The 17,163-nt window shown below is 42.9% G+C and overlaps 1 protein-coding gene and 1 long non-coding RNA gene across 2 annotated transcripts in view; one reads left to right on the forward strand and one right to left on the reverse strand.

Annotated features, from left to right (window-relative positions):
- Positions 1-205: 205 nt before the first annotated feature.
- Positions 206-2,374, forward strand: LOC134217161 (cytochrome P450 4d1-like). Its single transcript, XM_062695940.1, has 4 exons — positions 206-495; positions 556-939; positions 1,002-1,634; positions 1,695-2,374. Exons 1-4 carry the CDS (start codon positions 333-335, stop codon positions 2,033-2,035), a joined length of 1,521 nt encoding a protein of 506 aa, XP_062551924.1. The 5' UTR covers positions 206-332; the 3' UTR covers positions 2,036-2,374.
- LOC134217162 (uncharacterized) overlaps positions 801-17,163 on the reverse strand; it is a 94,506-nt gene continuing 78,143 nt past the window's right edge. The window contains exon 4 of the long non-coding RNA XR_009980932.1: positions 801-876. This is a non-coding gene — a long non-coding RNA (uncharacterized LOC134217162). The remainder of the gene's footprint in view (positions 877-17,163) is intronic.

The raw sequence follows: 17,163 nt of genomic DNA on the forward strand, positions 1-17,163 counted from the left end.
AACATTATTAAAAACAGTCGTTGCTCTTATTCCATCAAGTCCACGTAAAATACGTTATTTATCTCAATAATTACCTTTTACAGATAATAAGGATAACAGTATTAGATGAAAAAATAAAATCATTTTGAAAAATGTAATGCCTGATATAGTCCATTAACTCCAGTTATCTGCTAACTTTATATCTCGACACTTTGCTCCAGTACCATATAAACCCGTTATCAAAGCAGCTGATTACAAGCTAGGTGACCCGGCTGCGTACTCTCTGCGGCGCGCTTCTTTAAACCGAGTAGTTGATAAGCGACCGCGCTCGAATTTGGTATAACCAAACCAAAATGTTGCTCATCCTAACGCTGATATTGGCCACCGTTGGCTATGCTTTGCTCACGTATCATCTAAAAAGACAGAAGCTGCTAAATATTTTTTCGCACTTCGATGGACCGAAATCGCATTACCTATGGGGCACGTTTCCTATGTTCATTGGGAAAAGCATCCCAGGTGAGTTTACGAAACTATATGATTGGATAATAATAATAAAGCATCATTGCAAACTTACAGATATTTGGGACATCATAACAGACTTGCACAAAACACATGGGGAAGACATGGCGATCATTGCAGCTTTCAACGAATTAGTGTTGGATTTGTCCAGTTCGAAAAATGTGGAGAAAGTGTTACTGGCAAAGTCTGTCAAAAAGTCATTTGCGTATGACTTCTTGGAACCGTGGCTGGGGACGGGTTTGCTGATCTCTACTGGTGAGAAGTGGTTCCACCGAAGGAAAATAATTACTCCAACATTCCACTTTAAGATGCTGGAAGGATTCCTGGAGGTGTTCAACAAAGAAGCCGATATTCTTGTGTCAAAATTGAGGAGTAAGGCTGGAAAGGAAGAGTTTGATATCTACGATTATGTGACTCTGTATGCGTTGGATAGTATTTGTGGTAAGAAATTAATCGTGTCAACGAGTATAATGAATGATAATTACTACTTTTTCTACTTCTAGAAACGTCAATGGGAGTTCAAGTCAATGCTCAAGATGATCCTAACAATGAATACGCAGTGGCCGTTAAACAAATGAGTACATATATATTGCGAAGAATTTTCAGTTTTCTTAGGACGTTTCCATCCTTGTTCTTCTTATACCCGTTTGCTAAAGACCAAAAGCGAGTTATTTTGAAGCTACATAATTTCACCAACTCTGTAATTGATGCACGAAGAGCTATGCTAGAAAAAGAGAAGAACGCATCCAACGTCGCCTTTGATCTTCAAGAGGAGAACATGTATTCCAAGCGAAAAATGACCTTCCTCGATCTACTGTTGAATGTTACTGTCGCCGGAAAACCTTTGAGCCGTGAAGACATTCGCGAGGAAGTGGATACTTTCATGTTTGAGGGTCATGACACGACTACATCGGGTATTTCGTTCACCCTGTGGCACTTGGCCAAGTACCAGGATGTGCAGCAAAAGCTATACGAAGAAATTGATCGGGTTTTGGGTAAAGGGAAGACCACCACTGCACTAACCAACTTACAGATACAAGAGTTGGAGTATCTTGATATGGTTGTGAAGGAATCGTTGCGGTTGATTCCACCGGTTCCCATTATCGGACGCTGCTTAGTCGAAGATATAGAAATGAGTGAGCACTTCATTTTTATTTACATTTCATTGTGGACTGATAATTCGATTTTTTTTTCAGATGGGGTGACTATACCAGCTGGAACTCAAATTTCTATTAAGATCTACAACATCCATAGAAATCCAAAAATATGGTCCAACCCAGACGAGTTTATTCCGGAGAGATTCTCCAAGTCGAACGAAAGCAAACGAGGACCCTATGACTTCATTCCATTCAGTGCCGGGTCGAGAAACTGTATTGGTCAGCGATACGCCATGATGGAGTTGAAGGTCACCATCATCAAACTACTGGCCAGTTTTAAAGTTCTACCAGGCGATTCCATGCACAAACTACGCTTCAAGACGGATCTGGTTATTCGTCCAGACAATGGCATTCCGATCAAATTGGTTGAAAGAGATTGAGTAATAAAGTTTATTCAATTAAGGAAATTAAGCATCATAAATATTCTGGGAAATTTCCTTATAACCCAATTTATGCTTGACAAGTTCGACCCAATTTACTCCCTACCATTGACAACGCTGCTTTGCTCTAATTATTGTAATCCTTGGTAATTAGCGAAGTGGCATTTTTACGCTTCCCTGTATCGAGCACTCCACGACTAAATAAAACTCTTTCGCAGCTTCCACCCGCCACAATTTCTTAAGGCCGTTCGACAAACCTCACTTTACTTCTATCGTTGACTGTCTGCCGAAGACGAGGAGACTTGAAGCGCATCTTCCGCTGATTAATACCGGCCCTTTGAGACTCATAACTCATTTACTTAACATTTTCTCATTTTACGCCACTGCCGTCCTCGACGATCCCCCACCCACTCGTCCATTCATTCCTGCCTGAACTGCAAACTCGATTATTAATGGTTTCCCTCGGTGTTCCTGTTTTCGTCTGGCAGCTTCCCGTTCGGCATCCTGTCGTTCGTTCGGGCGGTGTATGTGAGGCGATTGTGGCCGTCAGTTTGTTACGGCACAAGTAATAGAGAGTCCGGTCCAATACGGAGGACGACGGCGAACCACTTTAGAGGGATGCTCCCACATCCACGTTCGAAGTTAACTGGTGTCAGAAGCTACCGGCAGGGCGACGGTCATGATAATGTTATCGTTTTGAATGAAATTGTTTTCAGCGGCGATTAAGGTGGTTAAACAACAAAGCCACAAATCGGCCATCTTGGAAACCACGTGCTTTTTCTAGTGATTTTTCAAGAGCACGAATTGAAAGAACAACAACGCCCATGGGGATCGCAACATCTGTAGATCGTTTGATTACTCATACTAACCAATCGACTTTAATTTCAGCATTGTACAACAAATATTACGCTGGTTTTGAACTTTTGATAATAGGAGTAGAAAAACGTGTGGTGAATTTGAAATTCACCACATGGCTTGATTGTATAATCACCTTAATTTGTCAGCTTCTTGTCGTACCCAGCTTCCTTTCCGACGGCATGCGCTTTTTCCGAGGAGGGAAGAAGTGAACGAGGATTCTATTGATGTAAAGCCGTTTGATAAGGGTGCTGAAAATATCAAGTTGTAAAAAATGAACTGCGTTATGATTTATGGGTTATTGATTGTCGTAATTTGTTGATCTGTTAATTGGATCAATTCGTTATGGAAGAAAGAACAAACAACTTCTTAAGCATATTTGATTTGTTGATATAATTAATTGATTTCGTCGGATCTTTAAAACGCATCTTTAAATCGAATTTTAAACTTTTGCTAATTACGAACCATCATGATGATCGAAAATCACATGGCATTAACATTAAGCGATTTACACAAATTCTTAGGTGATACATACATGCCTAAACTATTGATTAAGAGTTGCATCGCTTCCTTTTGTTACCACAGATTATTACAGTAAATAATATTCCGATTTTGTCACCTCTCTGATGAATTTTGGCGTGATAATGTTGAAGATCAAGTAGGTGATCTATTAGGAAATAATGAAGCAAGCGATGAAGTATCACAGTAGCTGTCTGTAATTTAGTATAAATACTACAGGAGGAGCAAATAAATTTATTAATTTTTGTCAAGACATTAAACTGATAACATGTCTTTTAATGCGATCTTCTTCTTCTTCTTATTGGCATTATATCCTCACACTGGGACAGAGCCGCCTCGCAGCTTAGTGTTCATAAGGCACTTCCACAGTTATCAACTGCGAGGTTTCTAAGCCAGGTTACCATTTTTGCATTCGTATATCATGAGGCTAACACGATGATACTTTTATGCCCAGGGAAGTCGAGATAATTTCCAATACGAAAATTGCCTAGACCGGCACCGGGAATTGAACACAGCCACCCTCAGCATGGCCTTGCTTAGTAGTCGCGCGTCTTACCGCACGGCTAAGGAGGGCCCCCTTAATGCGATCTACGACAACTCTAATATTCAAGAACTAAAGGGCCTATAAACAGCAGAACGTTCTTTCAAGAATCACTTAAGCTAACCGGTCGAAACTTTGGGTGAGCTCAAGATAGACGCCAACAAGGCCATTTTGGAGCGCCATAACATCGCCAATTATGAGAGCTGGAGATTCAGGACTGAAATGTTGCTGAATAGAGAATCGTTATGGAAGTTTATTTCGGAACAAGCGCCTGAACCTATAACCAGTCTGGGGACGATCGGGCAAGGGCCACTTTCGCTTTATTTGTTGAAGATAGTACACATTCAAAAATTTTGAATTACGAGAGCCCAAAAAACAGGAAGCCTTGAAAAGCAGCATCAAAACGCGTTAATAACATCGAAGGTCACTATACTCAACCAAATTGGTAAAATGGAGTAGCGAAATGGAGATAACATGGAACAACATATTCAAGATATGGAATTGCTGTTCTCTCTTATTAAACGCTGGTCAAAAATTAGATTCACAACTTATGATAGCCATGGTTTTGAGGTGTTTACCTGTGACGTACCGTTTTGGTTCAAATCCCGAACATGACTTATATTCCGAACACTGGCGTTTTGGCACCCTTAAACTATAAATTCCGGGGCCCTCCTTAGCCGTGCGGTAAGATGCGCGGCTACAAAGCAAGACCATGCTGAGGGTGGCTGGGTTCGATTCCCGGTGCCGGTCTAGACAATTTTCGGATTGGAAATTGTCTCGACTTCCCTGGGCATAAAAGTATCATCGTGTTAGCCTCATGATATACGAATGCAGAAATGGTAACTTGGCTTAGAAACCTCGCAGTTAATAACTGTGGAAGTGCTGAATGAACTTTAAGCTGCGAGGCGGCAATGTCCCAGTGGGGGATGTAATGCCAATGAAGAAGAAGAAGAAACTATAAATTCCATCGGTTTTCAGTTCTGAGGACCAAGATTACAAATAAACTCAAGATCCTATGGGAAGAATTACACGATTAAAGCCAAAATGGAATATGAGTCATGTTCGGAATTTAAGTCAAACGGTATGATACTTTGACGACGGCGACTCATTGGAAAGTCAATTGGGGAGTCAATTTTGAAGATTGAAACCGGCAAGAAAAGAATTCTGTGCCATTTCTGCAATAAATCTGGTCATATCAAGAAATAACGTCCAGTCCATTGCTACAGCCAGCGTCAAGTTCATAATCGAAATCCTGATATTCATCAAACAAAACATATCAAGAAACCAAAGCCAAAAGCACTTGTAGTCCAAGCAGAATATGACGGACAACCGTTCTATTTTGCAATTGGCATTTTGACAGACTTGTGATATTTTGATCGTAGAAGTAAAACGGAAATTATTTCATTTCAATTCATCTACACATTTATAAAGTGTTAAAACCTGACTGGCGTTACAGCGACCTAACTGTGCCAAAAATAGATGTGACAGCCGGTACATCAAACGAGAAAGAAGAAGAAGAAGAAGAAGAAGCTTCCGAGAAAACTGTTTTGTGATTGATTAAGAACTAGGAATTATGCATCCGGCCTTGCTCGAAGTTGCCAGTTTGTTTCTCAGTTTTGTTACAATTGATAACTGATAAAACCAATTTTTCAAGTTATTTGTATTTTGTTATTGATACTTCTTTCGAGACTCGATCGATAGATTTCACTTACGAAAACATTGGTCGTTTTTAAAGAAGGGTTAAATCCACCATTCCTTATTCCGGGAAAACAGCTACTTTTGAAGGAACCACATCCATTCATTTCATTTATTTAATTAACATCTAAACAGATAACACTGAATCAACAATTTGACGCCACAATACACGGTTCGAGGCCGCATCTCACAATCCTCGAATGCGCACCACGCTCGCCAAGTGGCTTGCACTTGGTCCGCCCACCTTGCTCGCTACTCCACGCCTCTCATACCTACTGGATCGAAAGCGAATACAATTTTGCAGGCTTGCTGTACGGCATTCTTTCAACATTCCTGCCCATCGTACCCTTCCGGCTTTAGCTACCTTCTGGATACTGGGTTCTCCGAGGCTGGCAAGCTCGTGGTTTTCTTCGCCGCCACACGTCTTCTTGCATCGCAAGATGGTTCTAAGCACCAGTGCTTGCAAGTCCTCCTCGAGCATTGTCCATGTTTCATGTCCGTAGGGACTACCGGTCTTATCAGCGTCTTGTACAGACACATTTGGTGCGTGGTGAATCTTTTTGACCGCAGTTTCTTCTGGAGCCCGTAGTAGGCCCGACTTCCACAGATGATGCACCTTCGTATTTCGACTAACTTTGATATCAGCAGTTAGCAGAGATCCAAGGTGACGAATTCCTCGACCATCTCGAATGTATCCCCGTCTATCACACTGCTTCCCAGGCGGGCCTTGTCGCGCTCGGTTCCGCCCACAAGCATGTACTTTGTCTTTGACGCATTCACCATCCAACTTTTGTTGCTTCTCGTTTCAGGCGGTGTACAGTTCTGCCACCTTTGCAAATGTTCGACCGACTATGTCCATGTCATCCGCGAAACAAATAAATTGACTGGATCTGTTAAAAATCATACCCGCTGTTACACGGCTCTCCGCAGCACCTTCTAGCGCAATGTTGAACAACAGGCACGAAAGTCCATCACCTTGTCCTGGTCCCCGGCGCCATTCGAACGAACTGAAGTGTTCGAAATCTTCACACAGCTTTGCACACCATCCACCGTTCTTTGATCATTCGGGCTCTGGCCTGGCTCATAGATCTACGCGGTCTATACTGTCGTGCGCCGCCTTGAAATCAATGAACAGATGGTGCGTTGGGACCTGTACTCATGGCATTTTGAAGGATTGCCGTCAGTAAAGATCTGGTCCTTTGTCGAGCGGCCGTCAACAAAGCCGCTTGATAACTTCCGCGAACTCATTCACTAATGGTGACAGACGACGGAAGATGATCTGGGATATCACTTTGAAGCGGCATTAGGATGGTGATCGCTCGAAAGTTCTCACCTCTAGCTTGTCGCCTTTATTGTAGATGGGGCATATGACCCTTCTTTCCACTCATTGGGCTGGTTGGCTTCCATTGTCTGCTGAACTGATGTGGTCATCTCCTCCGCTGCCTTCACTTTCACTGCCTGTACTCTCAGCGCCATTTAAATGTTCCTCGTGGTGCTGCTTTCACCTTTCATCACCACACTTTCGTCTCAAGATGCTCCATCTATCCCGGCACATTTGGCTCACGGCACGAAGCCTTTGCGGATTGAGCTTCAGATAGAACTTGCGTGTTTCTTGAGAACGCACAGCTGTTCCATCTCCTCGAACTCCGCTTCTTCCAGGCGGTGTTTCTTCTTCTGACCTTGTCCCATTTTTTGTTCGGATGAACCACTGCGTCCATTTCATTGAGCTGTAGTATACCCGTGTCATTTGTTTAGTGCATGTCTTTCTGCTTCATTTCTATTGAGAAGAAATGAAGTAGTCTTTTTTATTGAATATTTTCTCAAGCAATGTAAGGCCTCTTTGATTAAGGTACCGCTATTTATAGCCTTCCAGAAACGGCTTATACAAACTCTCAAAGGCGCGCCCTCAATCAGTTTCGGCTCAACAATAAGTGGATATTTGATTTTGACCATGCATCATTACTGCAGTTCAAACATATTTTTGCGTCTTCTTATGAGTTCCGGATTCGTTTTGTACAGAGATCTGATTTCATAGCGTTTGGCATTTCTGAATCTCAACTTCTCTAGCTCTAATCAGTCAGAGGGTTCAGCAGATCCACCAAATTCGCATCCGCTTCTTTCCTAATTAATCAGCGCTTGGAGCTTGGAGATTCATGTCATCGCTTTAACAGCCTAAGATTGAGTTACGTTTTATAATTTACTCCATTGACTCCATCCAAAAGTGGCAAAGGTGGGTCATCTAAAAGCAGATTATAGTCGTTCCACTCTTCCAACCATCACTCATAAGTATTAACAAGAATAGTAAGAACTAGAGCACAGATCTTTCTCCGTAATGCACCACGAAAAAGATGTCTACCCAATTACAGGCTCCGTTAACTGCCTGGCCAATTGTTTCACCCCCAGGCCATTCATTCCCTCGGGTCGCCTGCATGGGACTCGGGTTAGGGACGTCATATGTCAGTTTCAGTGTTTAACCGAGCCTGGCGATATGACCGGATTTACCGTTACGCACTACTTCAGAGTATCCATATCCCAGCGCCCAACACGTTGTTCTCCGGTGCGTCGTTAAAGCTACTTTGACTGTATTCCAACATTGCTCAAGAGGGTCCCAAGCTCACCCTCTTCGGGCAACGCTGCCTCGAGATGCTGCGCGGATGCAGTGGCGACATCAGGTTGCTTTATTCGCTCTAAGTCGTACCGCGGCGGTCGTCGGTACCGAACATTGTTCATGACCGATAGTTTTGGGTTGTGTTTTTTGTTTGGTTATGTCAGCATCGACCACAGTTCCACTGGTTGTTCCCGATCTTCCTAAGTTTGCTCGTATCCGGCCAGCACCACGAGGAGGTAGGATGGGAGTTGCTGAGTAAGAGGCTAAGGACAGCGAGATGGGGTCTAATTTATTCTTTCAGGAACGCGAAGTACCAATGGTACGCTTTATCCGCATTTCTGCCATTCATAATACCTTAACCTCCTTTCCCAACCAGTCTAATATTTCCTGCTTTAGACAGAATATTTGTTTCAAATATATTGAATGTCAAGGGATTCAGGAATAACACTGAGTTGATCAATAGCAAAATCTCTCCTCACACCTCCCCCTCTTCCAATTACTCTCCTTCAACCTAAGTGTCTCTTTAGGACGAAGAACATGTGTTCCAAATTTGGTTGGATTCGGTCAAGGAGTTCAGTTGATCAGCTGAGTTGATCGATAACCCTTTGTCGTCTAAGATAAGGAATGTGTTTGGGCACAAACTGGGCAGCGAATCTTTCTGGATGAAGGATGCCGGACGATGGCCAGAACCTTCGGTTAAAGAACGCCGGGGCACGACCGGTAGCTCGACGGAAAAATATGGTTTAATTAACTAAATTCTTCATAAAGGCTTTTTCCTCCGGTGGATTGAAAGGCGGTTGTTTTGACTTCGGCTATATTTTTCTTCTTTGATGTGAACTATACAAAATTAGAAAACTGAATGAACTAAAATCTCGAATGACCTTAAATAGCTGACAGGTATACAACGATCCTGTGTTGCATTGCTGGTTTTGAGAAGAACTCTAACTTGCGTGGCTTAACACTCGTTGTCGTTGGCTGGACTCGACTTCTTGGGTGCATGTTCTGACATGTTTACAACGGCGTGATGGAAACCAAGCACAACGATATGTGTTGGGGAAGAAGTAGGCATTAGGCTGGTACCGGAGCCGATATACTCGCAGTGGTTCGATGAGGTAGAAAGGGAGAAGGGTCTAAAGACGAAAAGATGTTGCACATATGGATGATAGGAATACTCTCGATAAATTGAGATTGTTCAAGGGATCAACAAGGCATCACAAGGAATTTCAAAAATCAACTGCAAGTAATTTCACCCATGTGGGAGATAAAATTGAATGTAAATCAGCTTCAGTAAGATGGGATTGACTACAAGCAAGATTAATTATTTACTCAAATGCTAAATATTATTAAGCTTACAAAAGGGTAAACCTTTACAAATATTAACAGTCTATTCAGATTAAATCTTAAGGACACAGTAGCTAACAATTTTTGAAAATACAGTGAGTGGTGACCTGTAGCGTTTGTGAGGCTTAATTAAAATAAATTTAATTTCGAGATCAATCGTGATAAACACAAGATCAATAAGATAGATAATTGAATTGAAATGCATACAGAAATAAGAAAATTTCAAGTTAAGTTCAGTATAACTCAGACGATCTTCTGGGTGGGACAATTGCAAAACAGAAAACTTGCAATCAATTGGATTAACCAATATTAGTGGCGGGCAATGGATCCAAAAGAATCAGGATAGAACAAATTTACACCCACAAATCAGATGGCTGACTTCTCTCACCTGATACATGCATGCTCGCTTAGAGGGCTCTCTTTCTCGGTGCTGATTGGATGCTCCATCAGTGATTTTCTTTGCCTTGGGTGTACGACTTCGCATGGCGATGACTAACGATGACTGGCGACGACTCCACTGGTTTTCTTACTAGCCATGCGTTCACTGTAGCTGCTATCTGGATAGGGACACCTCTCATCTCTAACGTTCTCCGGTTGACATCAAACTGGGCTCCTTCGAATGGATACCGATTGACCCACGCTAGGGGAGCACTCAGGAACAGGTTGAGTACCTGACGAAACTTGATTACACTTGGCGGCGGCTTACGTATCGGACGGGTTCTGGTTGATCTCACTGGGAAGATGCAATGCTTGACGGTTCAGCGGACATCCGCAGCGGCTTGATTATCTGAAGGATCGTGGTCTCGTGCTCTCAAAAACCACTTTGGCACTTGAAAGAATCGATGAATGTTTCACGCGGGAACTGCTTCACTGCTGGATGGTACCGTGCACTCAAACTTCGGACCTGGGCACTTTCTGAAATACAATCATCCTGTTAACTCACATTTTAAATTACACCGTTTAAATCACCATTGCAATCACTAAGTCAGTATTCATTGTTGAGCTATTTTAATATGTGCAAGATTTTGCGAAGAAAGTTTGCAATTTATGAAAATGTCCGGCTTCGGTTTGATTCAAACCTCGGACACCGGCCAGGTTCGATTCATATTTCGGACACCTGATTACACAGTACCGGAAGAATAATTGAAAACAATTTTCACTGCAAAGTTCAGACTGTCTCTTAATCATTTCGTCGCATTGTTTACATCTTATTAAAATGTATCTATACTAAAGCAAGCGAAACTATAGTCTTTCCAATCTAGCTCGACGAAACATTTCGATGAAATATTTCAGAAAATTTCCCATACAATTGTAGTGTCCGAAGTTTAAGTGTGTCCAATTTTGATTATCCACTTATATGGCTGGTATCATCGACGGCTGGATTCAGTAGGCGTTGAGACAAGGAATTTCAGATACCCCAGTAAGCGTCGGACATGGTTGCACTATTCTTACTGGCGTTGATATATTTCTCCTCTAGACTTTTATTTTTGACACTGCACAGGAATGAGACAAAAAGGCTTCGATTAGCTGGGATCTTTCTTGTTATCGTCTACGTTCGGTTTCGATTCACTGGAACTGTGGGTTGGCAGGCACTCATCTTCAGACAGAAATAAACAAGATGGCTTCGATTTCGATCCACCTTCTTTAGATTGAATCTACCCACTGGATCGAAGTGTGCCGCTAGAAAAGGGTGATTATTTTTGCTTCCGTCAATGTTTGTTTATTAGGCTAAATAATTGTTCTACATCGTTGAAAGTAATTTACCAAGATTGATACGCTTCTGATGTGATTCACCAGTGATTAAAGTTCCGGTTCTCACGCAAAACCTTGCTCTAACCACCTGAGCGATGAAGGTCCCTCTCGTCGGAGATCAACACCAGTCGTCGAAAAGCCGGTCCTGGAAGGGTTTTGCTGTGGCTCACTCTATTGGTGAGATTGTTTCATAATATTTGTGCTACAATTTCAATTTACAAAACAAACTAAATACGCGCTGGATTTCAAATCCGGAAGTTTGTTTATGGATCCATTATCCATTTGATAATGGTAGCATAAACAGGCAGGGCTTATTTAGAAAAGTGAGCTCGGACTGGTCATGAAATACCAGGCAGTCTGAAATGGGTCACTGGAGCTGCAGTAGGCTAAGCCAACACACATGAATCGCTGTGGATGTGAAAATAGTTTTATCCAACTCACCATATAGGGGAAACAAAGCTAAGATTTCTCCATACAAACGGTGATAATCGTCAGCATAACAATCTCACTCTCGTATTTCTTCACTTGTGTTAGGCTTATTTGATTGGTACCATTTGCTTCCCTGCTTCTGGATTGCTTCGACTAGATCGCGTTGGGCGAACAGCCTGTAACGCTGTCCATATTGCACAGGAACAAACGCGCACGACACTTTCAATTGAAATTTTCGTTTCACTTTGTCTCGCACTTTCTGCATTGGTTACAACTTTTTCCTCTTTCCACCATTGAAGCCGCAGAAAACTATTTTAATCAACTCAGGATCGAGCTACCGGAACAGGAACAACAGCAATCGTCTGCTGCGACGGATTGCTGACTGCTATCGGCCGCGATAGCAGCAGGAACAGAATTGTCTCAATCAGCTGATTGACGACCACTCACTGCGGTACAGCTCTCGAAATGACAGCAACCGTCTGGCGACGACGGTGCTGACTGCTATCGCCATAGGCGGTAATGCAACGTACACCAGTCAAGCAGTTTGACGAACTGACTCCGCCCCAAGAAAACCTTCGGTTGCTGCTTTGTTTGAACGTGTATGAAGTTGTTCGAACAACCATTTGACAGTTGGCGGCTCGTTGGAAAAATTAAAACGGTTTGATTTTGGTTTGAGTTGTCGGGGTGGAGTCAAGGTTCGCCGAACATGTTTGAGCATTTGGTGAAGTTGCACAACCCCATATATTTGTTGATAGTTGGTGCTCAGGTTGGTGCTTCGTTCGTTCGTGTGTGATATTGTTGGTCGAATAAATTGATTGTTCGTGTCGCTGATGGTAAAACTTGATGGGTGTTGGAATAAACGAGGTGGAGTCATGTTGGTCAAACTGCTTGACCGTGTGTGTTCGTTCATAACGGATTTTCTCAATCGGCTGATTGACGACACACTGATGGGTGCAGCTCTCGGAACACTGGCACTGGATCCTCTGATCCGATTCAGTTGGACCAATGTTTGGGCATGAACTGGGCTGGGCGCGAACAGAATGTATGATTTGAATTTGGTTGAAATCATTCAATGGATTCAGGAGTTATACTGGTTATACATACAAACATTGATTGATAGGCGTCGAAGCATACCTCTGGAATATTCGGGTCAAAATAATTTTCGGAAATTAGGTTTTCATTTTCTATTCTTCGATTCTACACCATGTAAACAAGTTCTGTGAACCGTCAAAAAGTGAGGTGTCAAGATCTTGCATTGGTCTATTCTATAACCTTTAGGCGCTAGCTCCCCTTTTCTTTTGATGATTCGCATCTGTGACAGCCTTCCTTAGCCGTACGGTAAGATGCGCGGCAAAATAAGATGATGCTGAAGGCTGCGGTTCGATTCTCAGTTAGTTTCGATATTTTCTGGTTGAAATTTTCGCTCGTGTTAGCCTCATGATATACAAATAAAATTATAATTTGGCTTAGAGACCTCGCAATGAACCGTGAAGTGCTTATTGATAACCAAACATCCCATTTCCTATGGATTTTATTGATTCTCCAGATTACAGATTCATCACAGAATGCGGGAAGCAATATGGGATAAATAGGCTGACACCAGAACTATTCCGCCTAATCCGAGACACTACAGGTTACCTGCAATACATTTTGCGAATTGAACCTTTCCAATACTGTGCATATGCATATTGGAGAACATTGTAATTATTGTTCACGTTATGTGGCTAATACCCGTAAAATAAAGAGAATAATTAACTGTCGAAATTTCAAAATACTTCTAGTGGATTTTTTGGTGGATATTAAATATTTTTAGATGGAGGTGCAGAAGAAGTTCGAAGTTTAGTAGAAATGTTCCGTAAAATGCCAAAAGATTTCAAATTCATAAAAATTTCATGAAAAATCGGAAGAATCTCTCCATTGAATAAAAAAAACTTCTTGTTGAAGCATGTGAAAATCATGGAACTGGAAAATTACCGAAATATTAAAAAAAACAGGGAAAATTCTGAAAATTTAGAAAAAAAACCGTGGAAATTCCGATAAATTTCGGAGATCTCTCCAATCTTCCATTTTCGTTCTACCTTTTCGTTACGATTGTAATCTATCTGTAATGATGAGAAAACCACATGCTAGGATTTAATATGTTGGAAAAGCTGTGCACTAGTAAGTAGTAATTCCATTTTTCTCTACTCATAAACCAACGTATTACATTTCTCATGCATTCAAATTACACGAAAATAGTTCATCACAAAAATGGCCGTATAAAGACTCGGCTGGAGTTGTTTACTGGACCGTAACTTCAACAACCCATTCCCTCGGTAACGGCACCTCACTATTTGTTTGGCTCTTTGTTGCTTGGCTGGCTGTTGGTCTGCCCAGCTCTTTATCACTATGTAGAGCACAATATAATGTGGTTTTAATTTAGAGATACGACAATGATGAGCATGATGACGAAGGCAGCCAACGACGATGAAGTGGGCTGCACAGCAGCACTATAACCTCATAGGCACTGATGGACTCATATAAACTAGCCAGTAACTGGGCCGCTATTAGGAAGATCCCTGATGGGCATTGGAACGGAGAGAGGGATGTAAAAGTTATCCGTTTTATTTTCCCCAGAAATCTGACAGGGAACCCATCGGCCATAACTGGTCATTGTCGCTACAACACAGGAACAACAATGATTTTGAAACTCCACCCCGGAAGGGTGGAGGTGAGTATGAGGACATTTTCCTCGTGACATTCTTGGCATTACGACTATCAGGGGTTAGATGGGCAATGTTCGCTTTTGGGGACTGTTCTCATGGTAGTTGATCTCTTGGGTCATAAATGGTTGGTAGCTACTTGTGGGATCAAGGGTGAAAATCTCAGCTCAAATGAGACCTGATGGGTGGCAATTTGTTTACGTTCGAGTATGACACGCTTTGCATCCCATCTTCGACGTCGGATCAGATGTGCAGTGATCTATCCGATAACCGAGTGGACGTGCAAAACCATCACTTTGTACCAAAAGCCGTAAAATCGACACAAAGTGACAGACGTTTTCGATGTGAATTAAATGAAGCATTAAATCAGACCCATCACTGTATCAAAATGTAACATATTGAATTCGCTGCTGTTCGGGATTTTCCCCTGCCAATATTCCACGCTACGGGGGAGAGTGAGCAAAGATGGATGCTTCGAATATGCCGGTTTGCCAGTCTCCAAATGGACAATATACACAGTGCAGTGGCATGAAGAGGCATGAAGTTGTTCATTTCAAAACTAGAAAAGTTTTTTTTTAGTCGGTAAAAATTCTTTCTTCTTTCCTTGCAATGTTCGTCTAAATCGATTTTCCTCTCAATATCGGGATCCACTTGCCGTACGATATGATGGGATCATAAATAAACCAAATGTCACTCGGACTCCATTTTATCACCCGACAAAGCGTCCATCATGTGCGATGCGTGGAATTGTCTCGTTTACATGCGATCTCGCACACTTTACAAAAGGACTGCTCCGCCGTTCGGAACTCGTTCGCGTGTGTGCCATCTTGTTCATTATCATAAATTATAATTTCATGTGGCTTGGTGCCAAAGGCAACACTTCCGGTTATTGAATTTACTTTTGTCCTCTGATGCTATAGGATGAATGGCGTTCTTTGGTTTCGGAACAGGGCGAGTGCCTATGAAGCTTCCTAAGTACTCCTTTTGTTTCAGTACAAAAGGCTAATGTATTTACATAAAACACATTTTATATTACAAAAATCTGCTTGTTGCGTCCAAAAGTGGTATTTAACGTTGCATTTTTGAAGTTTGTCAGCTAGATCAGCGGTTCTCAACCTTTTTCTTGAGAGGTACCCTTTCAAACTTAAGCTTTCATCGAGGTACCCCCTATTTTATTTTCGCTGTAAATGAAAATAAGCGCATATCATAAGATAACGAATTAATGCTTGACGACTGTGGGTATGTAACGGAACAGATTTTCCGGTGTAAGTGTAACAGCAAAAAACAAGTTTACTTCTGCATCCGACGGTTTCAGTAATTTATTTTACCTTTTCAGGATTGGAAGATTGTTTTTTGTCATATAGTATATTACACTAATATTGTCCATCAAATTTGAAATGGCCCGCTTTGGTGCATGGTTTCAGTTTTCAGATACAGTTATCATGTGGCTTTGCTATAAAACCAAGAGCTTTTCTGCCTTCACTATACTTCCGTTTAATTTTAATCTTCTCCTACGCTTTTGAGCACATGCACCTAATAGCTGCTTCGATTCTAACTAACACATTATAAGATATTATAAATATATCTATAATGTATTGGTAAATCAACATATGAAAAATTCCATAGATATATGAAAAAAGATAAAAATATACAAGTTCATTATTCTAAAACTTTCTAATTCAAATTGGTTTCATACGTCAAGTTTCCCATAAGACTTTTGAAACGTTCGGCCTCTTGAAGGCTGAGCCTCTTGGAAGGGGCTTCCAGGCTCTTGGAAAGAGGCTTCCGAGCCTCTTGGAAGGAGGCTTCGAGCCTCTTGGAAGGGGCTTCGAGCCTCTTGGAAGGCTTCCAGGCCTCTTGGAAGGGGCTTCCGGGCACCTCTTGGAAGGAGGCTGAGCCTCTGGAAGAGGCTTCGAGCCTCTTGGAAGGGCTTCAGGCCTCTTGGAAGAGGCTTCCGAGCCTCTTGGAAGGGCTTCCAGGCCTCTTGGAAGGAGGCTTCCGGCACTGAGGCTTGGCCTCTTGGAAGGAGGCTTCAGGCCTCTTGGAAGGGGCTTCCAGGCTGCCTCTTGGAAGGGCTTCCGAGCCCCTCTTGGAAGGGGCTGAGCCTCTTGGAAGGGGCCCGGGCCTCTTGGAAGGGGCCGAGCCTCTTGGAAGGAGGCTTCCAGGCCTGGAAGGGCCGAGCCTCTTGGAAGGCTTCCAGGCCTGGAAGGGGCTGAGCCTCTTGGAAGAGGCTTGCGGCCTCTTGGAAGGAGGGGCTTGAGCTCTTGGAAGGGGCTTCCAGGCCTCTAGGCTCGAAGCTCTCGGAAGGCTTCCAGGCCTCTCGGAAGGAGGGCTTCCAGGCCTCTTGGAAGGAGGCTTCGGGCCTCTTGGAAGGGCTTCCGAGCCTCTTGGAGGCGGCCTCTTGGAAGGAGGCTTCGGGCCTCGGGAGGGCTTCCAGGTGGAGGCTCCGAGCCTCTTGGAGGGCTGGGGCCTTTGGAAGAGGGCTTGGGCCCTTTGGAGGAGCTGGGGAGGCCTCTTGGAAGGAGGCTTCCGGCCTCTTGGAGGCCAGCTCTGAAGGAGGCTTCCGAGAGCCTCTGGAAGGACTCAGGCTCTTGGAGGGCCGGGCCTCTTGGAAGGTGTTAGGCTGAGCTTAGACCAGTTTGGAGGCTCAGCCTCTTGAAGGCTTTAGGGCTGTCTTTCGATACCT

Source organism: Armigeres subalbatus, chromosome 2, assembly GCF_024139115.2.
Source record: "Armigeres subalbatus isolate Guangzhou_Male chromosome 2, GZ_Asu_2, whole genome shotgun sequence".
Lineage (NCBI taxonomy): Eukaryota > Metazoa > Arthropoda > Insecta > Diptera > Culicidae > Armigeres > Armigeres subalbatus.

Coding starts and splice junctions, on each gene's coding strand:
- LOC134217161 (XM_062695940.1), top strand. CDS start 333: ATGTTGCTCATCCTAACGCTGATATTGGCCACCGTTGGCTATGCTTTG. Junction 496..555: donor CATTGGGAAAAGCATCCCAG/GTGAGTTTACGA, acceptor GCAAACTTACAG/ATATTTGGGACATCATAACA. Junction 940..1,001: donor TGCGTTGGATAGTATTTGTG/GTAAGAAATTAA, acceptor TTCTACTTCTAG/AAACGTCAATGGGAGTTCAA.